Source organism: Daphnia magna, linkage group LG4 (assembly GCF_020631705.1).
Source record: "Daphnia magna isolate NIES linkage group LG4, ASM2063170v1.1, whole genome shotgun sequence".
Classification (NCBI taxonomy): Eukaryota; Metazoa; Arthropoda; class Branchiopoda; order Diplostraca; family Daphniidae; genus Daphnia; species Daphnia magna.
The window spans coordinates 6,299,556-6,326,788 of NC_059185.1; the positions used below are offsets into that span (position 1 = coordinate 6,299,556).

Here is a 27,233-nt window from a genome sequence, read left to right on the forward strand (position 1 = left end):
GGGGACACCGCTAAGCTTCCCCGATAAAAAGAAATCGGGGAAGTTCGGTGCGGGGATTTCTTTTATCGATGCGGAACTGTGCTATAATCGGTGCTGCACCGATAGCACCGTTTCAGCCATAGGGGGTTAGTCTTACCAGTGACCTTGAGTTCTGATAGGACAACGAGAATCACGTGACTACCGTCACATTTTGTTCTTGTTGGCCGCAGGGCAACTGCAATTTAGATCACTATTAATTGATAATCGTGGAAGGCACCGATCACCGATATCACCGCACAGAGCACCGAAATCACCGCACCGATAAAGATCATCCCCGCACCCAATTGACTAAAAAGCTCCCCGATTGGCGCGGGGCCGAGCGCTAATAACCAGAGTCATAGCAAGGCCTACTTAATGGTTAAGGCCTGTAAACATGTATCTACTGCCATGAAGGCGACAGGTGTAGCCAGAATTCCCATCCCTGCCCCTGTGAGAGCCAATAAGACGAAAAAGGGAGGCGAAGACTTCGCCATCTGGTGTTCAGAATTGAACTCGTTGAAAAATAAATATTGAGGCATGAAATGAAAAAATAAACAAAAAATTAAGGGAAATTAGTTATGAAACGGATATATTTTTTACATGCATAACAATCAAATAAATATCATTCGTTCTATTTTCGAACCTGTCGAATGTACAGAAATCTTGTTTCAGCGTGTGTTCACGACTTAAACGGAAATAAAAAAGGCAGGGAACTGTTATTAGGGGTTGAGAATGGAATCAGGGAACGGTGTTAGAAGCTATTAGATGCACGGTAATTCCTCGATGCGCCTTAAATGTGAGAATAAACTTTTTGGAAGATGAATTAAAGAATGTCGATTGCTTAGACAATTCAGACATGGACAATCAGGATCAGCCAATTTACAATTCGATGGTTTTGTTATTCAACCATTTCGCCGAGTGAAATGGAAGCTACAACCATACCGCCGAGTGAAATGGAAGCTAAAACCATACCGCCAAGTGAAATGGAAGCTACAACCATTCCGCCGAGTGAAGTAACTGCAAAGCAAGGCCGTCCAAGGGAAAGGCAAATCCGTCCCTCAATCACAAGACGATATAACTCTCGCAATGACTGGGAAGATTTATCAAGTTGGCAATCAGATGAAGTTGGTGGCCGTGCGGAAGAAAAAACCCTGTCATTTATGAATTCCGATAAACAAAAACAAATTAAGACATGCAAATTTACTTCAATTGCTGAGAAGAGAGAGGGCACTACTCAATATTATTTAAAAAACTTAAAATCTCATAAGCAACATTACCTCTATTGTTTTTTACAGACTGTGGTGGCCTTTTCTATCCCACAGTTGAGTTTGTGTCAAGGCTGTGGACGGTGTATCTATTTGTAAAAGAGTGCCTTTGACAGATGTCAAGCTCGACTTTCATGTTGAAGGGCCTTGTTGAATTCCTTCTGCCCCATCTGGAGACATGTAACACTTTTCTCTGTGAAATCGCTCGTCCTGGTGAAAATAACAAAGCATTAATTGAAGTTATTTTGAGAAAATTTTTGAAACCAATTTTGTCTAAAAAGAGAAAGTTGCGTTTAAGTTTAAATAAGAAGACCAGTACCTTTGGTCCAGCCAATAAGGAACGTAGGGCCAGAACACTGAAACAATAAATGAAACTCAAATTCTGCAGCATTTTCTATTTCTTAAATTTACATAACAAAATGCTTACCATTATTTGGCTGAAGACGTCAAACGTTAGTCCCAACCCCCATTTTCTTTCTATCTTCCCATCCTTACGAGGTGGCAGTTTTGAACGCCAGACGGCGAAGTCTTCGCCTCCTTTTTTCTTCTGATTGGCTCTTGACTGGGGAAAGGATAGGGAATTTTGCCAATCCTCTCGCCGTCATAGGGGAACATTCAAGTTTACAGGCCTTAACCATTAAGTAGGCCTTGGTCATAGCATGGTCTATAAACTGGAGGTCTACGGACTGTCGTCTGCTAGACCCGATTTTGACGATTCGTCTGCTAATTTTTGAAGCAAAAATCCGGGCATCCACTAGAGGCGCTGACTGTCCGCATCAGTCATCAAATTACATTGGTAAGCCCGCGGAAAATAAGAAATTTTGCTTAAACATTTTGGTTTCAACTTAATTTTTGTATTACATCTGGATATCTTACACTGTGTAAATCGATACACTGATATTGCACATTTGTGTACCCATTTCAAGACGTCCTCAGGTAGGGAATGAGAGCTTGGGTCATAGAAATTCTTATTATTTACGTCGAAAAAGGTTTTGCAGTTGGTTGATCTCCAAGTGTCATCTTGAAGGACAGCTCCAGTGCAAAACTTAATGTTGGCAAACCGCCCTTCTCTTATGCCGTGGCATTTGTGCGCCTCGTCGAAATTCTTGATAATCCTTGCTAACTGCTGGCACAGTGTTTCGTCATTTTGTTCTTGATTTAGAAACGTAGTATAAAGTACTTTGGAATTGTAGGACAAAAAAACCTGCCCGTCTTTCAAGTGGACCGACTTTGATTCAGTTGTTTCTCCCGGGATGAGTTCAAACTGAACACAAAGTGGGACCTGTAATGATAATAATTCATTAGCCAAACATAAAACCATTCATAATAATATATATTACCGCAGACTCATATTTGGAATTAATCCAAAACCAAGTTGGAGGTAATGGACAGTCTTTCGGATTAAAAGACAACCATGGCATCCCTTCACAATTCTGGAAAACATCATCAATGTCTTCTTGAGGCTCATCCAGGTGCTTAGCATTCTTATGCTTCCTAACGTCAGCAGTCTCTCTATCTTTTGGTGATTTTATTTTGGCTGCTGGTTTTGGCTTTGTCAGATGACTCGGGCAATCTATGTTACATTGATAAAAGAAGCTGTAAAAAGGTTTTATTATTTGAGTATAAATTTATGGTTATAGTTACCTTGAAAAATTCTTGGAATTGCTCCTTCTTTAAGGGTCCAGTTCTTCCACGCATGGAAGATTTCTTTTCCATCCTTCCCTTTTATCATGCGTCCTTTAATGACGTCATCTTCTTCAAAATGTCTGGAACACACTCTTGATGATGGTTTTAGCTTTATATCCTTACGAGGAATGTATTGCTCCCATTGTTTGAAGAGAGCTTTATCCTTGGGTGGTGCGAACAATGATAGTGTAGAAGCTGGTTTGTTGCTTGGATAACCAGTCTTGCAATTGGGCACAAAGCAACGATTTGGCATTGTGCTGGTCCTGAAAGTCCATAATAAACATGTTAACACATTTCACACAACAAAGTTAACTTGTAGACTTGTCAGAAAATAATTAAAAACCAAAAACTTACTTTTCCAAATGATGCACCAGGTCCTAACCATGTCCTAACAATGAATTGTTATGACTGATGCGGACAGTCAGCGCCTCTACCGGATGCCCGGATTTTAGTTTCAAAAAATAGCAGACAAAATCTGGAGCAGACGACAGTCCGTAGACCTCCAGTTTATAGACCATGGTCATAGCTAGCGCTCGGCCTATTTATACCTCAAACTCACGCTTTCTCCCGCAAATCTCTTGACTTTAAACTATAATTCTTCCCACCTCTCCGTGACTCATCCTAGCGGATGGGTACTCTTTAACCTCCCTAAAATTCGACTTAAGTGAGTTGACAGAACTGTCAACTCGAGTCGGGGGTGGCATTTTCACGGAGCCTTCTTTCCCAATTGTTTTCTTTATTCAGGTCACGGCCGCATCTTTTCCATATAAAAAGGCCGTGACTTTCCTCTAAAAAACGGTACAGTTCCTTTGGGGCTTCCGACGAGTTTCTTTTAGTTTCCTTTCCGGCTCCATCCCGGACCCTTTTCGAGCTCTGTGACTTAACAGCTCTGTTTAAAGTACCAGTTTAGTTCAGTTAACTTAATTCGGTGAACCAGGTATTCCCTCTACCATTGTTCAACTGTTCCCAATTGGTATGTCACACCTCATTTAACTTATAATTGTAGACTTAGACTTAGTAACCAATACATTTGCATTGTGGATCAGCCGTCTCCTTTTTATTTATTTAAACCGCCTTTAATTTAATTATCCCGTAAAGGGAAGAATGAGTAAATCCATGATCCCTTGACAGTATTGTAAGTGTTGGCCATGCGTAAACTAATCTAATTATCTCAACTTGTCTTTTTTCAGCTTGCATCATTGGTGCAGGATTTCCAAGGCCAGTTTATTTTGCTGTCTGCAGGTGCAGATGATCCCTGGCGATACCTGGCGATTACTTCGATGAAGCGGAATAAAACTAGACTCTTCGTGCATTTACAAAACACCTGTTAACACAAAAAAAAAAAAAAATATGAGTCATAAAATCTGTTAGCTTTTATTACTGTGTATTGTAACAGATTCACTGGGTTAAGGGATGTATTCAGTCATAGACAGCTAACACGACACACCCACACAGCATTACACAGTGACAGCACTAACAGCACTAACAACTAGTCTGAATCACTACATTGGACTGCCCCTCTGGCCGGCCATAGACGGGCTTTTGAGTCCTCTGACATCCGGCCAGAGTGGCAAAGTCCATTGACATCGCACTTTTGCATCTCTTAGCATCCGGCGCTAAGCGAAAAAGTACATTGGCGCTACATCCCCCCTCTTACCTACTGACATGAGTTCCCTAAACTGGATAACAAACCTCACAAGGCATAACAAACAGAGTCCCCCATGTTTTCTACTTTAACATTTGGTAAAAATAATCCGGGTTAAACGACGATATTCACGCGGGTGCATTCGGGCCAGGCTGGCCTTGATCCTCATCTCCTGGCTCTCGCTCCTCCCCAAGACGAGCCAACAGTAGGGTCTAGGGTGTCCACGTGACTACTCAGCCTCCGATACTCGATCCAGAGATACACCAACTGTGGCAACGGGAATAGGCATCCGATCAACCATTAAAAAGGATAACGCTTGGCATTCTCCTCTTCTTCCCATTGGCGTCGTAGGCGTTCGACCGCTTTCAGGTGTGAACTCTTCCCCGCTAGGTCTATACGCGTAGGCGTTCTTAGGGCGGCTGGTCCTTCCCCCATGATGGGACTCTTTGTCACCGGTTGTGATTGCTTGACCACTGGTGCCAATAGACCGCTCAGCATCCCTGCAGCTTCCTCGTCGATAACGCTCGTTACATTCACTGGCATCATCTGTCAGAAGCTCGCTTGCAGAACCCATTCGTCCGAGGTTGCCGAACACAACCGTGGGATTTTTATGACCCCCGCTGCTGGCAGCCCTTGCGGTAGGTCAATTCTGCCTATCCTTTTCCCAGGGCACTGGAGCACTATGGTTACGTTGTCTTTACCAGCGTAACCCCAATTCCTTCCTCCAATGTGGAACATGTCAAAACCGGTCCATTTCTTACTGTCTAGGTGACAGTTCCTCTGGATTCCTTCCTGCTTCTGCAGAAAGACAGCCGCCACGCAGCTCTTTATCCTTCCTTTTCGGTCAATCGGCTTCAAGAATAGGCACACACTGCCCATGTATGGGGTGCCTTTTCGGACTTCGTCAACGTTGAACTCGACGAACAGCTGCCGATCTGGCGATACCCCCAGGTATGGAGCCAATCCCGGTACGAATGGGATACCAACTCCTCTTTGCTGGTGGCTACCGGCATAGGAAACACACTGTAAATCTCAAAGGCATAATTAAACTCAAATACCGGCAGATGAATGAACAAACGAACGTTGCCGTTCACCAGCGCCGCCTCCACCCTGGCCTCCTGGTACGCTCTCCAGCCATTTCCTCCTTGCAATGCTAGTGTCAGTCCCCAGCCTTGGGGCAAGGCTTGTCTAACCAAATTCAGTGCTTTAGCCGGTACATTTGAAGGACAAAGGAGTGGTGACAGTCTCCCTATAGCTGCATCTGCTAAGCCGGTTTACCAGCCGTGCAAGACGTCAGCCGTCCAATCCTATTTGCCTACTCCACAGACCTCGTTACCTTCTGTAGGAAGAGTAATTCTCTGGCAAAGTGGGTCCAGCTGCCATTGAAGACTTTCCTTAACTGCTCCTGCTCTTACCGCATCTAACCCGCCGCCGCCATGAGAGCACTGATTTCGGACTCATGCTCCGCCAGGTGCTTATGGTCACATTTAACAGGGACGCCTGCTCCTGGGAAAGGTGTACCACCTCCAGACCTTTCTTGTAAAATTACTTGAGCCTCGAGTGCACTGATTCCAGGTCCTTTGTCGTAGCGGTCCCGAAGAGCCAGTTAAGCAGCTGGCCACCTCCGTCAAACAGCCCGCGCTTCCGCCTGGTTCCGTCGCCTTTCAGAGCTCGTTCCAACTCCCGAAATTCCTGCCTCCAGCGCTCCGCTCTTGCCTTGATTTCCGCCAAGTCACGTGCTGGACCTTCCAAAAACGGGTTGACTTCCATTGGGAAATTCCCCGTGATTGCTATGCCAAACGCACGTGCCATATCGTCTACCCAAGCAGTGACAAGTTTAATTACTTGTTTAGCTCACTTAGTGGGCACGTCATAGAGGACTACCCATTCCGAGTCACCCAGGGCCAAAGTACCTTCGGGATGAAACACCGCTTCCTCGGTCACGACGTACTTCTCTCTCATTTCATTTGCTTGAACGATTTGGCCTACGACACAGACCAATGTGAAGAACAGGATATTCTTCATCAAACCGGGTGCCCGTTTCTTCATGGTTGGACGACCCGCCGGTGATTCCGTTGCTGCTGGGACCACGGAATCCTTTCCGTCTTGTAGGCCTTCGTCCATTTCAGCAATCGGCTCTAATGGCCGGCGCCTCATTGTCCCATTTTCTCTCCTGGATGGCGGCTCCACAGCTGCCGCAGCAGTGCTGGTGTCGGGTGTCACTCCAGTGTCGGCTTCAGGCATCTCACCCGTGTCAGTTTCGGCACAAGTCATACCCTCTTCAGTTTCGGCACGGGCATCTTCCGAGCCGGTGTCGGCACGGAAGATGCAACGACAAACTCCATCTCTCAAGCCGGCCGCTTAGCTCCCGCTTGGTCATCAGCCAACATAAGCCATGATGATCGGTTTTTACCACAATTTTCGTACCCCAAATGTATGGCTGAAACTTCTTTACAGCCCATACAACGTCGAGGCACTCTTTTTCCGTTATCGTGTAATTTCTCTCCGACTTGTTCAACACTCTGCTGATGAAACAAATTGGGATGGGGTGCCCGTTTCTTTCTTGCATCAGCGCCGCCCCTATGCCGCAATCCCAGGCATCAGAATGCACTTCGAAATTCTTGGAATAATCCGGATGAGCAAGTTGCTCTGCTCGACTTTCACCAGCGTTGCCTTCAGCTCGGCAAAACCGTTCCGTTCCGGCTCTCCCCAAAGAAATCCCCTTTACCTTCCATTACCGTAAGCAGGTACGCCACATGGGCGAAGTTCGGAGCAAACTTGCGGTAAAATGAGCAAAGGCCTACAAAGCTCTTCACCCACTTCCTCTTTGCCTTTTCATTGGCATTAAGGTTCGGCCTCGGTAACATTTCTATAGCCTTACAGTGCTCCGGATCAGGTTCGATTCCAGCCTTGCTTTCCACGCGACCCCAACAAGGTCTCTGAGACGGCGTCTTAACGTGCAGACGATAAATACGCCAATGCTAAATGATAGGGCCTTTCAAAGAATCGATTCTTTTCCGGACTTTTAACGATTCAATACGTCACCATCTAGCCAACACTACTTCACATTTTATCCGTAAACAGTTTACGTGTTACTACGTATTATTACTATAAAATATATAATAAGTATTATTACTGTATATATTACGTCCTATATATTTTATATATCCCTATATTTTTACATCCTATATATGGTCGGTGTGGTTTGACGGGTCTCAGGGAATTTCCTGCCCCAATAAAAGTCATTATAGGGAAAACAATCAGTAAATTTTTTTTAAATTGACGAAATGGATAGCTCTTGATAATTTCTATCCATTTCTGTAAAAATATTGCTTAAAAAAAAGTACTCGAATGGTAAACTGGCTAGCCATTTTTAGGGCAGGTCGGTGCGGTTTAACGGGTAGTGGGTAATCCCCTCCTCCCAGTTATGTATATAATTAAAATATTTATTATTGGGAAAACTATACGCCCGAAATTAATAAATTTTGCAGAGTTGGATAGCTCTTGGTGAGGGCTATCCAATTCTGTAAAAGCAATGAAAAAATTTTTATAAACAAAAAAGTTTGAAAAAGAATGAAATTTTTTACTTACATCTCTTAGGTCCAGTATATCTATATTGTAAGCTATTAATATTTTAACTTACTTTTTCATTTTCGTTTCTTGGAAAGTATATTTGCAGTAGCACAAAATATTGGGGAACAACTCTTTAGGAACTGAATTGTGAAAGGTGTCTCTCTCCATTTTCTATAGGGCTGTTCGACATCTTTTTTAAGATTTGTTGAGATCGTGAAACGCAGCAACTCATCTATTTTTTCGTCTGCTACGAGTGACTTGTGTAGTTCTGCGAAATATAAATTTTTTTAAAAAACAGTGATAGGATTGGCGTTTGAGACCCGGAACAGTGCAGTCACCTACTAACCGCTCTCCATTAGTGCACAAGTAAAAAAAGGGGGCGTACCCCCCATAAGCCCCATGGCAAGCATGGACATCAACGAGGACTACGTAGATTCTGAGAACCTCTCTCTTGAATCTGAGAACATCGAAGACCCTGAATCACCAACGGCCCCACTAAAAAGGAAAGGAGACATCGCACACGACGTTCGACCGAATCCCAGATTCTCAGACCTTTTCAACAGCCCAGCCAGCGGTGCCCCAATCATCATCCAATTAATCAGCGAACCATGCTCGTTCCGCCCCTGGAACTTCACAGTCAAGAAAAACTTCATCGCCGGACTTATCACACTAATTGGCCAAGTGAGACCAGGGACAAAGTGGACGCAGCGTGGGGAACTCTACATCTACCCTACTTCAAACAAACAAAAAAACCTTCTACTCCAGCAGACACAAGTCAACGAACATGTAATATCCTGCTCATTATGCAAATCGGAGCAAGAAGTTAAAGGTGTCATGTACAATGTGCCGCCGAACAACACAGAGGAAGAACTACTAGACCTTCTGTCCAGCCAAGGTGTCATCAAAGTAAAGAGATTCTCAAATCTCGGCCCGAACGACGCCACGAATATCTTACCCATGGTAACACTATTCTTTAATACCAAAACTCTACCACGGGAAGTCACCATCGCTCACGAAATATTCAACGTCAAAAAATACATCCCAAGACCATCGCTCTGCCGGAAGTGCTGGACTTTTGGCCACCCAGAAGAAGTATGCTCAGTACCACCAGTTTGCAGAAAATGCGCCAGCACACATGATGAAGACGCCCAGTGCAAATCCCCCCAAAAATGTCCAACATGCTTAAAAAGTGACCACGCAGCCGGAACAGCAGCCTGCCCCATCTTCGCAAACAAACAAAAAATCATCAAGTTCGCGTATGAAAACAACATGTCAGTTACGGAAGCCGGCAGACTCCACTCCGGCCCCACGCCCGTGTCAAGCAGACGGCCACCGGCCTACCAACACACCACCGAAGACGCGTCAATCCGACAGGAAATCGACAGCCTCAAAAAGAAAATCGAAGAAATGCAGAAAACTGCCCAGAAACCATCTACTCCACCCGAAACAGAGACGAGACTACAGAATGTTGAGAAAGAAATCTCATCAATGAAAATCCAAACGGCACCACTACTCAAACTAGAAACGCAGATGTCAACCGGATTCACCAGCCTCGACAACCGTATGACCATGCTCCAAGACATACTGATGAAGGACCTAAATGACCGAGCTGCCCGACGGAAAGAAAAAGACCAGATGAACAGACCAGAACATCCAAAGGATGGAACCCCCAAAGGAACCACCCAAACCAAATCGTCGACGACAAGATTCGAGCCACCCGGAAAAATTAGGAAGTCATGACCCCCACATTGTTTTACAGTAACGCCACAATCGACCTAACACTGTGCACACCCGACATAGCCAACCTAACAACAATAAGGACTGGTCCGTACTGGGGAAGCGACCACCTGCCCGTCTTCATGGAAGTTAAACTAAACTCGACCCCCCAAGCACCACCAAAGTCAAAATGGAAATTCGAAGAATCTAAATGGCAGAACTGGAACGAGGACATCACGACCCAGTTAAAGAATAACAACCCATCAACCAGGGACCCCGAAGCGGCATACAACAACTTCTACTCATCCCTCATGATCTCTAGTAACAAACATTTCGCCCCAAAAAATAGTGATTCCCCCCGTGAGTCGAAGAAACCCTGGTGGACGTCGGAGTGCAGAGCTGCAGCAAAGAATGCAAAAAAAGCATTCAAAACCTGGCGCTCTACCCTACTGCAAGAAGACAAGTCAAACCTGAACAAAATGGAAGCAATCAAGAAAAGGACAATATTGACAGCCAAGAACAATGCATGGGAGAAACACCTAGATACGATGGACGCCGGCAACTCATCAAAATTCTGGAAATTCTCCAAGGCCATGATGAACGGAAGGAAAGATTACACCAGCGCTCCCCTCAAGAAAGCCAACGGTGACCTGACTGCTGACCCCCTAGAGAAAGCTCACATCTATCTTGACCATTTCTCCCCACCATATGATAGTGACCAGTCCAGGATGCCCTCAAACCCTGAGTACGAGGAAGAAATAAACAAGAATCTCTCCGGAACCGACCTAGATCCCATCAACTCGGATTTCAGCCTACAAGAACTAACCAGGAGCTTCTCCCACCTCCCCGACAAAGCTATGGGCATCGACAGAATACACAACAAGATGTTGAAGAACCTGAATGCAGAAAACCACAAGACTCTCCTACAATTGCTCAACCTAATGTTCAGAAAAGGATACGTACCGAAGGAGTGGAAATGCGCAATTGTGACACCCGCCCTAAAGCCAAACAAATCAGCAGGAGGCGCCGACTCATACAGACCAATCTCCCTCACTTCATGTCTCTGTAAAGCTATGGAGAAAATGATTAACAACAGACTGAAGTGGCATCTAGATCATCTAAAATTACTCCCCAAGGTCCAGACCGGGTTCCGTAGAGGATGCACCACCACAGACAACCTGATCCGGATAGAGTCAGCAATCAAAAGAGGCTTCAACAACAGCCACTCCACCACAGCAATCTTCCTAGACATATCCAAAGCGTATGACAATGTCTGGATAACTGGACTCCTGTTTAAATTAACAAAAGCAAAAGTTAAAGGACACACCCTGTTATGGCTTAAGAACTTCCTTACCGGCAGAAGCATCAGAACCCGGATAGATGACAACCTCTCTGATGAAAGAGAGATATGCAAAGGAGTACCACAAGGAAGTGTCCTCAGCCCCCTACTATTCAACATCATGCTCGCGGACTTTCCAATGCCGGTCAACGGATGCGAAACATCCCTCTTCGCCGATGACGTCGCGATCTACTACACCGCTAAAACGAAGAAAGAGGCAGAGGGTCCACTCCAAGACCTACTAGATAAGATAGAAGAATGGGCCATCAGTTGGAACTTCCACTTCTCCGTGGATAAATGTGCATCGCTAACATTCACAAAGAAAAGGACAAATGAACCAGGACACCGATTTAAACTCAGTGGAGCCGACATAAGTGAAGTGTTCCAATACAAATTCCTAGGAATCACACTGGATCAAAAACTCTCATGGGAACCCCACACGAAGACAATCATCAACAAGATACAGAAAAGAGCTAACTTAATCCGTACGTTGACATACGGAAAGAATACCTTGAAACTGCCACTCCTTATTCGCATCTTCAAAGCCATGATTCGGAGCGCCTACGACTACGGCTCGTTCATCCTTGAATCCATGCCTAAAACAAGAATAAACAAGCTTAATCAAGCCCAAAATCAGATTCTCCGCATCATACTAGGCTGCTTTAAATCTACCCCAAGAGCTCTACTAAACATGGAAACCGGCATCCACCCAGTTGAAAGTAGATGGGAACAACTAGCCTACAGATACCTCATCAGACTTAATGAAAAACCATGGAACCCAGCGTATGACACAGTCCAACAACTAATCAAGGCAACGGCGAAATGGAAACCCAACAGCACCCCAGCAGCCATTATCCATCTAAGGAAACTAGACCAGACAACTAAAACCCTCTTCAAATCCCCCGTCTCGCATACTCCGGAAGTTGAACCTCTCCCGCCATGGAAACACTTTCACATTCCCACCAAATACTTCCCTCTTAAGAAAAAAGAAGCACTCAACTCAACTCGAACAGCCCAAATCTTCCTGTCCCTTACTTCATTACAAGACCCCAACCACCTAGCAATCTACACTGATGGATCAGTGTGCGAGTCTTCCAAAACATCCACATGTGCATTCTACGTTCCCCTACATGGAGAAAAAAAGGCCTGGTTCCTTCAAAAACCCACCATCAGCTTTGTCGCAGAACTATATGGCATTAGGCAAGCCCTCTACTACCTGAACGAGCATGAAATTCCCTCAGTCACCATCTACACTGATTCCAAATCAGCTGTTCAAGCAATATCAAATTTCAAATGGGAAGCAAGTCCAGCTGTACCTGAAATAATCAATCAAATTAGAAATCTTAATTCATCGGGGACACAAGTCACTTTAATGTGGATACCTTCACATGCTGGGATACCAGGAAACGAAATTGCTGACCAACTGGCCACCGAAATCCGAAAAAAACGAAAAAGGACCTGGGAAAATACAATCCAAAACAAAATAGACATTAACCAAACCATCAACAATGTCAAATCTAAATACAACAACATCACCTTCAAGAAACTGAAAACACAAACAAACAACATGGCGGTGACGCAGAGAAACGAGACTGGAGTCTTACCTTGGCACATTAACAAGAAACGAAATATCCAAACAGCAATGCTTCGGTTACGCAGCGGGCACAATAAACTAAACCACTTCATGAGCAGATTGGACCCCGAAATACCAGATGAATGTCCTCACGGGTGCCCAGAACAAGAAGACGCGACACATATACTCCTCTACTGCCAAGAATATTCTGAAGCGAGGGACAAACTCGAAAGGAAACTCATCCCCCTCAACATCCCGTTCGACGTACCAACTCTACTAGGACTGAATGGCTCAATCCCTAAACACACGCAAACGAAAATAGTGGTTTCCCTCATAGCCTTCCTTCTCGAATCACATCTGATTGAAAGAATTTAATTTAACCGTCCAAATTCTGTGTTATTCCCCCCTCCCCTTTCTCGTGTCTATTTTTTTGCCTCCGTGCTATGTAACTACAACAAAAATCCAATAAACCGAAGCGAAGGTGTGTAAGGGACGCCATAGCGACCCGTAAACTGTCACCAGTGGCAACCAGCCATGGCCGGTAGCACCTACCGTATCAAATCAAATCAAAATAAAAAAAACAGTGATAGAAAAGGGGGTTGTTTTGAAGTTCTGATGTGTTTTCTTTATATATTAGTTCGTTATAGTGTTAGTGTTTAACTATGTCACTGTCTAATTATGCCAGTGGACTTAGTATTGAGGCCAAAACACGTTATTTGGAAAAGTTACAAATGTTTAACAGTGATTGTCCATATTGTATTCCTAATTCTCTGTGGAAACACGGTTTAGACTGTTGTCCAATTGTTCCAAAAATTGCTCCCTCAGATATCTCCCTCAGATATATCTTGTTGAAACAAAAAGCTATCAAAATCATATTCCATCTATGATGTAATTCTTATTTCTTTTGCAGGTTCTCAGTGACTATGACTTGAGTGTCCTTTGTGTCTGTTACCCTCAGATTCTGCCTCCTGAAATTTACAACATTTTATGGGATCAAATTCTTCGTGCCTGTTACCATACACTAATTGACGGGTATTCAGCCTTATTTTACGCACCTTTATGTAAGACCGTATCCGATTTGAAATTCTTTAGATTTTCCGCTGTAAGAAAATGCACGAACGAAGGTCGTGCACTAATGCAGTTAGACTTCAGGCATTTTCAAGTCAAAGTGGAAAGCTTGACACATCTAAGACCTCTTCGTGACCCACATATTGTCGAAACATACATAAAGGCATATTATTTACCTGAAAATTCTTTGGAAAAATGGATTCAAGAACAAACCGTAACTCAATCAAATTTAGTATTAATACCGTTGTCATTAATTTGAGAAATTCGTGTCGTCAGCAGCTAATAATTTTGTTTATGCCTTTGTTGAAGGAATATACTCCTAGGCAGATGATGAATCTTCTTCAATACGTAAGTCAAGGCAGTAAAAAGATTAGGCTGAACTTAACTTCCTTCATGGAAGATTTAGATTTGAATCTTCGATAAAGATCTTTGTTATGATTCAAGTGATGAAATTTTTGTAAATTGAGAAATATACATGACATTCCATTACTTGTTGTCTGGCTTTCAATTTTGAGTTTAGATAAATATTTACAAAATATTACTCAAGATCTAGAAAATTAGCTTAGTTTTACTTAATTATATTTTACTTGCCTCAATTTGAAAACAGTTGTATTGAAGGTTGATTGCTTTACGCAGAATGCATTTACTTCACTTTCACTGTCTTCCCAGCCTTCATGTATGATACGAATTATTGGTCAAATCGAAACATGCAACCACATGAATGGATCCGACATCTTACTAGCAAATGCTTAGACCAAGTTCCTTCATAACCTGGAATCTTCTTAATGCAAAATTATAATTCCCTTCGTACACAGCCTACTAAAGTTCCATACGAATAATCTTAATACTGACAATTTTTTAATGTAAAAATAACCCTGAAAGTATGCGTCCAGGAATGGTGTCAAGTTTAATGCAGTAACAATTGTACAAATATAATGGTCATTTTTTATTACTTTACAGCAAAAACGAAACAACGGGGAGACGAACTTATTCCTTGTCATCATCATCATCCTCTTCCTCATTGTTGATCTAATAAGTTTCATAATTAGTAATGAAGCCGACATTAAAAACAGTATTGTTACTTACATTGAAGTATCTGAGTTCAAAAGAGGTCTTAACCCCCTTTTCTATCACTGTTTTTTTTTTAAATAAATATTTCGCAGAACTACACAAGTCACTAGTAGCAGACGAAAAAATACATGAGTTGCTGCGTTTCACGATTTCAACAAATCTTAAAAAAGATGTCGAACAGCCATATAGAACAAAAAGTTTTTATACGGGGTTCGTGAAGGTCGAACTACAAGAATATCAAGTTGAAACGACTAAGGAAGAAATTACATAGAAAAGAGGGGCGTATAAAAAATTAATGTTACGTAAGAATAAAGGGTAGGGAAAAATAAGGAAAATAATAAAAAATCAATTGTTTTGGTTCTTTACATAGCTATCCGGTTCCAAAAGATTGCGTCTCGCAATCAATCAAGGTCAAATTTGGAACGGAATAGAAAGTGAGTCAAAACACAACAAAGAAAACAACATTAATTAATTCAACAGAACAGCTGCTTCTCGATGTGCTTGTCTTAGTGCGTCCCGTTTGGAATTTGTTCCGTGGAGGCTCTCCTTGTAGAAAAGGGGCTAATGGGGCAAAAAATTCCGGGGCGGGTTGTTGATTAGAGGCGGGTAAGTTTACAATAGTAATGGGCGGGGATGGATTTAAGGGGTTTAATAACGCGGGGTGGCCTACTTCTATATCATTATCAGATGTTTTGGTGAAGCAAGTGAAAGGGTTACAAGTACTTGGAAAAGAACAACAAGGTATGTATCTTGCAATAAGGGAACCTACTCCACAAAAATGAAAGAAAATGAATCCGATAAATCCCATCCCTAGAAGACTACAAATGCTACTTGACCAACTAAGAATCTTAGACGACAAGGAAACGTTCTTTTCTTTTTGAAGTGAGGAAAGAAGAGTGCTTATGTGAAAAGGATTTCCAAGGTCGATGCTATGTTCTTCTTTAGCAGCAGCAATTATCTCGGCGATTGCAGCTGCAGTGCTCATCGGGTGGGGGGTTAGCGCGGGGTGTAAACTTAGTGCGAGTAGCTTATCAATTTCATACGGCAAAGTGTTGATCAAACTATGTCCTTGGATTATTACACTGAGGACAATTGGATGCCAAGAACTGTTTTTGTAGAAATGTGCTCGGCTGTTAATGTTGACGAAATTTTTATGCCAGTAACAGGGGTTGTAAGGCGTCAGTTCCCATCCTTCCGTGTCTAAAGTGTAGTCGCCGAGTTTGGGTTGAGGACCACAGCTTGTGATTTCAGTGGTGATCGTTGAAATTTTCGGAGAGCATTGATAGACGCTGATCGATTCACCAGTGGCTATCAATTTGCTACACGTGGCTAAATTAAGGTAACTGGCAGCAAGCCATCCACTGTGTTGTGGGGTGGCGATAGCAGTTTTGTGTGCCAGCACCTGATTTTCACATTGTAGAGCTCGAATTTCTCGAGACACTCCATTTATTCCATCGGTAGTTCGGTCTCGTGCGTATTGAGAATGTGCCGCTCCACTGATTTCAGCCCGGATAATGTCAGCAATATTTTCGATGTCTTCTTCCAGTGGTTTACTCGGATGAGTATTGGTGTCAGTTAAAGAATGTAAACGTAAAATGACTTTTTCCATTCCGATTGCTTGTTTGTAATTTTTTTCGGATGAATTACAATATTTCTTGTTAGTTGTATTGTAAACAAAGTCAAGTTGTTGTTCGACGTCACGAATTCTTTCTAGTTCACTGTTGTTAGTCAGGTAATGTTGAGCGATACCTGTTTCCACAAGCCTTAGTTTGCACTGTTGAACTTCTCTTAGCGATTCTTTCCAGACAATGGTCACTAGGTTGTGAGAAACGGATCCGTTGATCGCTCCCGGTATTTCGCCAATGGGGGAACTTATCGTACAGTTAGCGCATTCAGTTTCTAAAGTAACTTCTTCTAATCGACAGTTGATCAGCTGACCAGCTGTGACTTAAAGCCAGCTACCCTGCACATTTAGAATACGTTCGAACAACCACTTATTGTTTCCTAAGTAGTCCATGCTTTTGCCATGGCACAATCGGGAATCTCGCATTTTTTCACATTCATGTGCATTGACTTCTATTGGCACTCTTGATTGACTTGGAGTTTGCCAACCCCAGAAGTCAGTATAGATGTGTTTCTTTTCCAGCCACATGGTACACGAATGGCCAACAAAACGGGTGATTTAGGGAAGAGTAGAATAGACAACATAATATACTGGAATAGCGGAAAGGGGGCTTATTTGATAATCACAGTCATCGCTAGTGAATTTGAGGAACCCTTTTGGCTGAGAAACCGTACAATTACAAATAGTGATGTTAAGAGCACGGAGACGACAGAAAAATGGTATGATGAGGAGAGGACGAAGACATAATCTATGAGAAAAGTAATTTCAAAATCCATTTCAGGGATCCATTCTATGAATTATTAAGATTATTAAAACAAATTTTTTTTTTTTTTTTTTTAACAGAGTGCTTTAAGTGATATTGTTCAACTATTACTAAAAGTTAAAGAAATCCGTTAATACGCAATATTTAGAATTTAAACACGGCTTAAAGATAGTTTAAGTGATTCGAACGTGATTTACAAAAAAAAAAAAATTACAGCAATACAATGTCAGAATTTGACAACTGGTTTTAAAAGATTCCGAGGACGTAAAGCGAGGCGACGCTCTGGTTGTATGGGTAAGGTTGACGTCTCTGGAATCGGGTTGGAAGGTAATGAAATTGTTGGTGAACTTATCATTAAATTTGGAGTAGGAGGAATTGTGGGTGGGGGTCTCATCAAATTTTGAGTAGGAGTTTCTTTTTCACAAGGAATTTGTTCTAACTCAGATTGAAGGTTTGTTTCTAGGGGTAGAGGAAAAGTTTCGAGTTCATCTGCGGTTTCTTGTACGAATTTTTCAGCCTGTTTCTCAATTCTTACATCTAAAAAGTCAACACCTGGTTCGTCTTTCCAGATCATTGACTCAAATAGGGGTTTTATTCGATTCACATGTACAAGCTGAGTTTGTTTTCCTACGTCTTGTTGTATTTCCACAGTACTATTGTTGCTTACTTTCAAAATTCGAAAAGGGCCTATAAAACGTGGAATGAGTTTTTTACTAATTCCCGTCAAGGGCGTTCGCATATCCAGTAAAACTTTATCTCCTACGTTAAATTTTTGCTCTTTCACGCGTTTATCGTACTGGGCTTTTTGTTGTTCACGAACTTGGGAAAGATTGATTTTGACAAGCTGAAAGGCTTCGTGTAAGCATTGCCTTCAGAAAAAGGAAGAAACGGTAGACACGCGAAAAAGGAATGGAAAATAGTCCGCGAGGGGAAACCAGCAATAAGCAAAGCGCCCTCCTATGGTCCTGTCGCTGAGACGGTTTACCCTCTACTGCCTCATACAACAGGTAGACAAAGGCGTCTGGCTAATTGACCCGCCATCTGGCAGAGACCAACACATAATTAGGGATGGGGACATTGGCGGGAGATACAATTGTAACAATTCCAACTGGGTACTAAAGCGATCTAAAGCCTCCTTTACTTTATTCAATTCTCTGTCTATTCTCCGACGCATTTGGCCTGAAAAGCATTTAGTCTGGATCTAACTTGGGCTTCTTCTACTGCCATGGCCGTCATTTCAGCTTTTTCTAGGAGTTTTTCCAAAAGTTTCGAATTCTTTATACTTTAGTCTGGTCTAAACGTCGAAAGACAGCACTTCCAGAAATCTGTCCATCATGATTTGTTCTCTGGAAAAAGCTGTTGCTTTATCTATCGTGGATTTTATAGGATACGCGAAGTGGAAGGCCTTGCGTGTACGATTCGCATAACGTCTCATATTCTCTTCGGGTTCCCGTTGCATATTACGAAATTCAACGCTTTGTTTAGATCTGGTCTCTGTAGAGTGGAAAAGTTTAATTAAACGCTTTTTTACTCTTTCGTAAATTTGCGCGGTAATTGGGTTTTCAAGTTTAAAGTTATCAAACTCATCAGCCGCTTCACCGTACAATTTGGAGCGTAGTAAGATAATTTTTCTTGACTCCTCAAAATCGCCTAAAACCAGTACTGATTCTAGATGTGCAAGCCAGTCATCAAAGCGACCGGAGCGATCATGGTCTACGTAAATTCCGACGTTACTAAATAACGTCAGTGCTTGGCTTTGTTGTAACTTTTTATTTTTATCGATGGAGTTAGAAATAAAATTGTTTGTGTTTCCTATACTGTTTACTTTTGACGGACACATTACTAAGGGATTCAGTTTAGGAATTGAGCTGGTAACTGAGTACTTTGGAGTTGTTCCGTTATTACTTTGCTTATTTTACATGCTTGGGATTTTTACACTTTGTCCACTTAACGCAATCGGTTGTGTATGTGAAGGGGTTGAGGTAAGATATGAAGGCTGAGAGCTAGTTCTAAAAACAGGCTGTCCATTATGCTTCGTTTTCTGAGAGGAATTAATGCAACGTTTAGTATTCCTTAGAACGTGTTGCACAATACTGTAATAGTTTCGAGACTGTGTATTTGCCAGTAAATAACTCTACTCAAGATGTTACAACCATGCACTTATATACCAAAGATTGAAGGTTAAGAAGGGAGGGGTTTACAATAACTTTTACTTTTCTCATAAACAGTTAGCCTCAAGGAAGGTTGCATTCGTGATGACCTTCTTGCTGGGTGGGGTTGCTGTTGCTGGGAGGAGTTGCTGTGGTCTATTACATTCCTTCCCCCCTTCAACAAGAAGAAATTGGTCCTCCAATTTGTCCTCTTTGTCAACTGATTTTCTTCTTCTCCATACTTCCTTTCGGCATGTGGCGTGACAATGTTAGATGAAAACTTGTTTTTACCTGTCACCAGCTTAACCTATTTTCTTTCCTTCACCGTTTTCCTTGTTTGCTGGGCTATGTGTATATAGTTGGAGACACAGAATACAAGATATGTTTCCTTTACCGTTATTCATCGCCTTTAGGCTAATAAGAGTGTTAGTTAAATGAAGGTCTACGTTCCTTTTTATAGGCTGACTCTAGGATAATGATGGGAGTGCAATTTGTTTTTGTAGTGTCTTCATTGTAGTGTTTGGTCGTGTTGTGAAATAAACTGTTGTTTGCTCTTTAATTTTGTTTTTTAATATAATTAATTGGAGTCTTATTCACTGTCAGAAGCTTTTCTCTTGCGGCCTCTTATATAGTCCCAATCTTCGAATATGTTTCTCCTTTGTTCGTCAAACGCGTAATCCCGCGGGGTATTTCCATTGACATCAGTTATGTTTGGATATGCTCCGTGTTCCAATAAAATATTTACTATGCGATCCTGCCTATACATTGTTGCTAGGTGTAGGGCCGTATAGTTCCCTGGTCTAGTAGTTTGATTGATGTTAATGTGGATTTTCCTTTCGCATGCTGCCCTAGCGAGACTATTGTTTCCATGTTTGGCGGCATAATGTAGGACGGTGCTGTTGTCCTTTGCCATTTGGGCAACGTTGGAACTTATCCACAAATAAATAGCCACTTCTTCATGCCCATAGGCGATGGCGACCATTAGTGGTGTTTCTCCAAGGCTATTATACGATGAAAACTTGTATTTGTGATATCGTTATATCCTGATTAAGAGCTTGTTATTTTCTGTTGCCGCTCTATGTGCAATGGTCTGGCCATCCTCTTCTATGTCTAAATCAGCTCCGTAGTCTAACAGTAAATCCGTTATGTCCAGTTTTCCCGCTTTCACGCTTGTATGAAGTAGTGTTTTGTTGTTAAATTTTTGGTTTAGAAATTCTGCGTTCGGGTGGTAATCCCATGCAGCGGGACCCAATTTCTTGATGATACATCTTCTTATTTCTTCCCTTGGAGCGTCTATCATTTCTAAGAATATTTCTTGATCACGTAGTCGTGTGATGGCTTGTGTTCGTTTTTGAATGGCATCTGCTCTCGCTGCGGATAAAGTTGGGTGCGTTTTCATCGCACAGTTACTACATTTAGGTAGTGTTGCTTTTTGTGTAGCATTTGGATTGAATTTGAACGTTGGTGGATAAAAACCATAATCCCCGAAAAGTCCATCCCGTTGTTTTTCACTTTCTGTTTCAATGTCACTTTAGATCACTATGTAGTTCGTTTCTGGTTGACTTTCAATATCGCTTGCTTCATTATATTGTACTACGTCTTCACTGTTCTGTTCCATCACTAAGGTTTCTTCGTTGTTTTTCTTCACTACATTAAAAACTTCCATTTTTACTTAACACTTGATTGTTTGGTGGCGGTTTAAACACTAATGGTATAACGAAGACAATTCACTCTGCTTTTCGTTGTTCTAATTGGCCTTCTTGAAGATCCTGCAATGTTACGTCGGGAAAATTTTCTATAACATCCGGGTTGGTATTTATTTTTTGAAAAAACTACTGCTGGTTTTTCCTGGTATCTTCTTCCAAAGCACACTGTTCCAATTTTAAGGTTTCGTCGACCCCTACGGTAAGACACATTTATGATTCTTGGGAAATTAGGTAGCTGTTCTCTTTTTCTAATATCCATCTCGTTGATTCCTCTGAACAGGCTGCAGCAAATACGTAGTCGTGTGTTGTTTCCGTGATGCAGATATTGAAACAATTGGGGTGATGATGTTTATTTAAATTTGACACCAATTACATTTCAAAACACAGCGGCAAAAACAAAAGGGAAAAGATAACAGACGGAGGGAGGAAGACTGACTCACTGACTCCTCGCTGGTCGACTGGTGACTCTCTCTGCTGGTGAAGTTTGTCCGTCTTTTATACGGCATCGCAGAGAGTCGAATTTAAAGTCAAACGAGGTCAGGCGTGTTCAAAAATATAAGGTCGGTGGAAGAAGGCTGACTTTACCGTTAGAGTAATAAAAGTAGAAAGTCGGTCATCCGGGGCAACAAATTTGGGGTCAAAACAGGGCAATAAAAGCAACGCGTTAAATTTTACCGTTTGAATTTTGATTTGGTCGTCGGATCCTTACAATATGAGTGTTTTGTACGCGTATTGTTTGGTCGAAAATGTACTCAAATTTCGATCCTGGTGGGAGAGGGTCGTCCTTCGAAAGTTGACTGTACGTTATTAAAGGATTTCTGCTTCCAGACTCGTAAGTAATGTATATTGTTGCATCCTTTTGTACGATTTTTCCATCTTCCTTGATTATTTTTGGTCTTCTATGCGCCAATCTTAGAGTTTCCAGGCGTATGAAATACTGTAGAGGCGAATCCCAAGTTGTTCGTCTTTGACTTGGATGTCGAAAAGAAAGTGAACTTCTTAAAGAAGAGAACGTTGTGGTCTGGATTTGTACAGTTCTCTGTAGTCTTCACATACTGGTGTAGCAAGGTTGGTATTTTTAAGGCCTGTTGCGATTGTGTTCTTGAACATTTCATATAAAATTTTTGTGGTTTCTGCAGGAAACGTCAAGTACGTTAGAGGGATTCCAACCACTTTATGTCCTATTGGTACGATGTCCTTATCTGGTTTGTTAGGAAACGATATTTTGATCTGCCGACTGATGTCGTAGAGGCGGCTGGAGTTATCCGACTCCGGTTCTCGAGGAACTTCCAGGTATCCTTTTTCTTTTAGTAACGTCTGAGTGTATGAACTGTTGGTTGTTCTTTCTCCCCACACGATCGTATTTTGATTTTGGATGAATTGTCCTTCCTGTTGGGTGGTGTTTAGTAATCCGAAAGGGCTTTCGATTGGGCTATCTGGTTTCTCCTGACGTAGCGTGATCTGTTCCGCTATACAGTTGAGTGTTTGGTATTCCTTGATTGCGTACCATTTACCTTCTCCTGTAGGAGTGGCTGCGAAACTGAGTCCCGTCGGTTCGGTTTGCATGTTATTGTCACCACATTTTTTATCGTTGACCATCCGCCAGCATTCCAAAGGGGTAATTAGTATTGTTTCTTGGGAGTAAACTGTATCGAAGTATCCGATCCAGAACGATCCGGTAATTTTCTTTGTTTTAGTCCACTGTCGACATGTCCATCCTTTCCAAGTGGCTGCTGGCTTTTGCTTGGTTACTAAAGTGTAAGTAGTTGGCATCCTTGGTAAGTGTTGTGTTTCTGGTTTTTCATTGTCACAGTAGTAAGGCAATTCGAAGTCTAGAATTCCTCGTATTTTCATATTGTTACAATCGCAGATGGATGCGTAGATAGGGTAAGTAGGGTTAAGTGAATGAAGGAGGCAAAGAAGGAAGAGTAATGTCTGCATCTGTGAAAAATGAAAATGTTTAGTAATCTGGTCCTTGATATCGTCTTCGTAAGTTGTATTGGTGATTCGTTATAGGATCGTATCGTATTTGGTTACGGTAAAGGTTGGGTATTGTGCGGTTTGTTTGTTCTTTTGGTTCAATCCTGCATGGTTTGATGTTCATCTTCACTGGATGTATCAGCTGCTGCTTCCTTGGTCGGCCTGGTCGGCGTTGGTGAATTGTTGGTCGTCATTGGGCTTCAACATTTTCTGGTAGGTTTTGCAGTATTTCTTCTTCCTTAGTTGTTGCTTGTTTTCTTGGTATGTAAAGTTTGAGACCATTGGTATGTACCCCAGATTTCAGTTTTTTGTTTCCAGTGTGCTGGATCTCGTAGTTGATATCCGAAAAGCTTCTTGAAATTTGAAATGGTCTGTTCCATCGATTTATGAATTTTTCTGCTGCTTGAGGCGCCTTCAGTAATACGTAGTCACCTATGTTGTATTTAGTAATTTTCGTGGTTACGTCGTAGTATTTTTTCTGTTTTGTTTGGGATTTGAAGAGATGTTCTCTTGCCAGTTTTTGAGATTTTTCCCACTGCTGTGAATACACCATACTGGTATCTTCATAGGTCTCGTATCTTCTGTTAATCTTGATATCATTGGGCATTATTGGTTCTCGTCCGAAGAATAGAAAGAATGGTGTTTCTTGAGTTGAAGCTTGTTTTGCTGTGTTGTAAGCAAAAGTAACGAACGGAAGGTATTTGTCCCAGTTAGCATGTTGGTCTGAGACATAACAAGCTAGCATGTCACAGAGAGTTCGATTGAACCTCTCAATCAATCCATCGGTTTGTGGATGATAGGCTGTAGTCCTTATTTGTTTGACTTTGAATAGTTTACACACCTCTTGTATCAGACTGGATAGAAAGTTAGTACCTTGGTCTGTTAGAACTACTTCTGGAGATCCATATTTATTAAATATTTTATTAACTAAAACCTTCGCAATTGTTTGGGCAGTTTGATTTCTCATTGGAACTGTAAAAACAAACCTACCGGCATAATCTGAAATAACTAATATATATCTGTATCCCTTAGCGTTTTCTTGAATTGGGCCCACTATATTGTAAGGAATGCATCAGCTCACTCTTTCTTGGAAAAATATCCTCCCTCTCATTCCTGGAAACAAGTCATTTTCCTTTCCATCCTTTCATTACGCTCACCTTGCGTTGGTGATCGCGTTGACTTTGTTTGTCGTATAAAACCCCATCAATTGTAATTCTTCGTTAGTCAACGCTGGGCTGTTCACCCAGTCTAGTGTTGATTCACCCCTTCGCGAGTCAAGTGTCAGGTCGTTTATTCGACCTGCTACTGGCTTGCTCGTTCCCCCGTTTAAACTTGTCTTATTTGTGTCTTTGTTGTGCTTGACGCTGGTTATACGGCTACGGCCTGTATGTATGCCTCCAATCGTTTGAGACATTCATCGACTTGTTTGAATCATGTTAACATTTTACGGGAATATACCATCGAACGAAGTCCGCAGCTTCCCTTAATCGAGTAAAAGCTATTTACTTAAAGATGAAGTAAGTAGGGGTTTTACAATATCCATTGCGATCCTTTCCCATATTCCTTCAACTAACGGCAAAGGGTGCAATGGTGCTTTACTTGCGCCTACCGCTTTTCTTTTATTACACATCAAACAACTTTTAACGTATTCTATTACGGCGGTACGCATGCATGGCCATGTATACTGCCTTTGAAGTCTAGCCAACGTTTTTCCTACTCCTAAATGTCCGGCCAATATGTGATCGTGATTTTCCTTTAAAATTTGTGGCACCAGTCTTACTGGCGTTACAATTCTTCTGATATCTGCTAATATTCCTTTTTCGTTTATTTTAAATTTATTTTTAACGTCCTTACTTGGATTGGCCTTTGCCATTTCTTGTAATATCGTTCGGCAATACTCATCTTTGTGTTGGAGTTCTATCCATTTTTCCGTGTCCTTGGACTGATTACTTTCCGTTTCGAAAATGACTTGTTTTGTTCTAGTTTCCTTGTTTTCGTTTTTTACTTCTGGTTTCTCTTTTGTACCTGTTGACCTTGTTTCTACTTTCGCTAGCAGCACTATTGGGGTGCGACTAAGTGTGTTAGCATTTTGGTGTGACTTTCCTGGTCGGTACCCAATAATGATATCAAATTCTTGGATCTTAAGAGCCCATCGAGCTAATCTTCCTGCTGGTTCTGTCTTACTCATTAGCTATTCTAAAGGTCTATGATCTGTAAATACGGTAAACTTACGCCCGTATAGGTACGTCATAAACACGTCGATGGCGTGGATTATTGCGTATGCCTCTTTCTCTGTTGTTGACCACTTGGCCTCGCGGTCGTTCAGATGTTTAGAGGTATAGCCTATGACGACTTCTACGCCGTCTGATTTACGAAGGTCCTGTCCGTAGGACTCCGCTAAATCCGCTGATTGAGGTGGAAGTTGTATTTGAGCCAAGACTGCTCCTATTCCATATCCTGAAGCATCCGTGTAGAGGATAAATTCTCGAGAAAAATCCGGATAACCTAGAACAGAACTAGTGATGAGACAGTTCTTAATACATTCAAAGGCGTCCCTTTGTTCCTCCCCCCATTTCCATTCCGCTGACTTTCTAGTGGGGGCAGTTAGTGGATGGGCTTTATCAGCAAAAGGCCGAATAAATTTTCTGTAGTAGCTAGCTAGACCTAAAAATGAGCTCAATTCTTTTACGTTTTTGGGAGCGGGATATTTCATAATCGCGTCTAATTTCTTTGTTCTTGGTGTTATTCCTTTCCCGGATACGATGTAACCTAAATAATCCAATTCTTCTTTAAAAAAGATCTCCTTGTCGTCTGTAGCTTCTTTTGTGTGTAGAATTTTTTCAGAAATGAAAAGTTGTTTACATAATGCGTCAAAGTCTTCTGTGTTTTCTGGCATTCGTAGTAAAGTTCTGCTTTATACTTTGGTAGTAATCCTTGTAGTAGGATTTTGCTTTTTCTGTGATCCCTCATCTTTTTCACTTTGTTTAGTAATTGTCCTTCAATAATAGTTTGGTTATGGTCAGCCCTTTCTTCTTTACCAGCGATGGTATCGTAAAGATTATTTAACCTTGACACGAAAGCTCTGCAGTTTTCTTCCGGTTTTTGAGAAAGAGACTTACTGAGACTTAACCCATAATCTGATAAGTCAAACTTAGAAACATCTACCATGGTATACCCAGGGCCTAAGACAATGAAAATTGTAAACAATACCGTTAAACATTAAAATTTAGCTGTTTTCTAGAATTAAATACCCTTAATTTAATATTAAAATGTAGCTAGTTCATTTACCTTTAACACAAAATTATTGCTAGTATCCTTTGGTAAATTGGAAAGGTTTCACAAATTTTTTTTTGCGACCCCCTTTTTTCCCTATAAGGATTCCTCAGAGGAAAAACGGACTCGTAACAAACATGGCGAAATCCGCAAGAGTGCGTTCACAAATAGGGAGGGGGTACGCGTCAATCACTTGCTCTATTACCATAAAAAGTTCAAACAAACAATAAAACCAAAAACACACGCTATTCAGCTTAACACGAAAGCCGAGTTCGACTCCTCTGCCACCAAATGTAAGCTATTAATATTTTAACTTACTTTTTCATTTTCGTTTCTTGGAAAGTATATTTGCAGTAGCACAAAAAATTGGGGAACAACTCTTCATAGTTGGCTTTTTTGCTTAGCTTTATTATTAAACTTAACTTTTGAAAACATGAAGTGTATACATATGTTTAGGGTCAAGTTACTGAAATGGTTGAGTCAAATATGAATTTTACACTACTTTTGAACAGGTCCCAGTGGGGCATCCCAGTTTACGCAGCGAGATGCCCCACAATACGACCCAGCAATCTTTTTTACTTGCGGTCTTCCACTGCCGGCAATTTGTTATGCATACAATTACTCAATAAGGAATTAGGCAACCAATTCTGTTTCATATCAAATTTTTATTATCAAATTATTTCACAGCAGTGTATAATTATTCAAATTATTTAACATGTCAGAAATAACAATTATGTCAGAAAAAAGTATAACGCTTGTTTTATTATATTTTTGTTTGGTTTT

General features: G+C 41.7%; 1 protein-coding gene, 3 long non-coding RNA genes and 1 pseudogene across 4 annotated transcripts; all 5 read right to left on the bottom strand.

Annotated features, from left to right (window-relative positions):
* Positions 1 to 590: 590 nt before the first annotated feature.
* On the bottom strand, positions 591 to 1,831 carry LOC123471509. The gene is made up of 4 exons (XR_006646067.1): positions 1,711 to 1,831; positions 1,603 to 1,639; positions 1,296 to 1,493; positions 591 to 1,169 (listed from the first exon to the last, which is right to left on the bottom strand). It is a non-coding gene; the product is annotated as an uncharacterized LOC123471509 (long non-coding RNA).
* A 176-nt stretch (positions 1,832 to 2,007) lies between these two features.
* On the bottom strand, positions 2,008 to 3,455 carry LOC123471508. The gene is made up of 4 exons (XM_045172949.1): positions 3,324 to 3,455; positions 2,928 to 3,232; positions 2,624 to 2,856; positions 2,008 to 2,565 (listed from the first exon to the last, which is right to left on the bottom strand). The coding sequence occupies exons 2-4, from the start codon at positions 3,220 to 3,222 to the stop codon at positions 2,038 to 2,040; spliced, it is 1,056 nt and encodes a 351-aa protein (XP_045028884.1). The 5' UTR covers positions 3,223 to 3,232; positions 3,324 to 3,455; the 3' UTR covers positions 2,008 to 2,037.
* Positions 3,456 to 8,229: 4,774 nt separating this feature from the next.
* On the bottom strand, positions 8,230 to 12,989 carry LOC123471116. The gene is made up of 8 exons (XR_006645069.1): positions 12,847 to 12,989; positions 12,625 to 12,700; positions 12,459 to 12,558; positions 11,753 to 11,838; positions 11,258 to 11,483; positions 11,032 to 11,192; positions 10,867 to 10,974; positions 8,230 to 8,455 (listed from the first exon to the last, which is right to left on the bottom strand). It is a non-coding gene; the product is annotated as an uncharacterized LOC123471116 (long non-coding RNA).
* A 1,785-nt stretch (positions 12,990 to 14,774) lies between these two features.
* LOC123471117 lies at positions 14,775 to 15,137 on the bottom strand. The gene is made up of 2 exons (XR_006645070.1): positions 14,970 to 15,137; positions 14,775 to 14,912 (listed from the first exon to the last, which is right to left on the bottom strand). It is a non-coding gene; the product is annotated as an uncharacterized LOC123471117 (long non-coding RNA).
* A 724-nt stretch (positions 15,138 to 15,861) lies between these two features.
* Positions 15,862 to 17,915, bottom strand: LOC116920649 (annotated as a pseudogene).
* Positions 17,916 to 27,233: the final 9,318 nt, after the last annotated feature.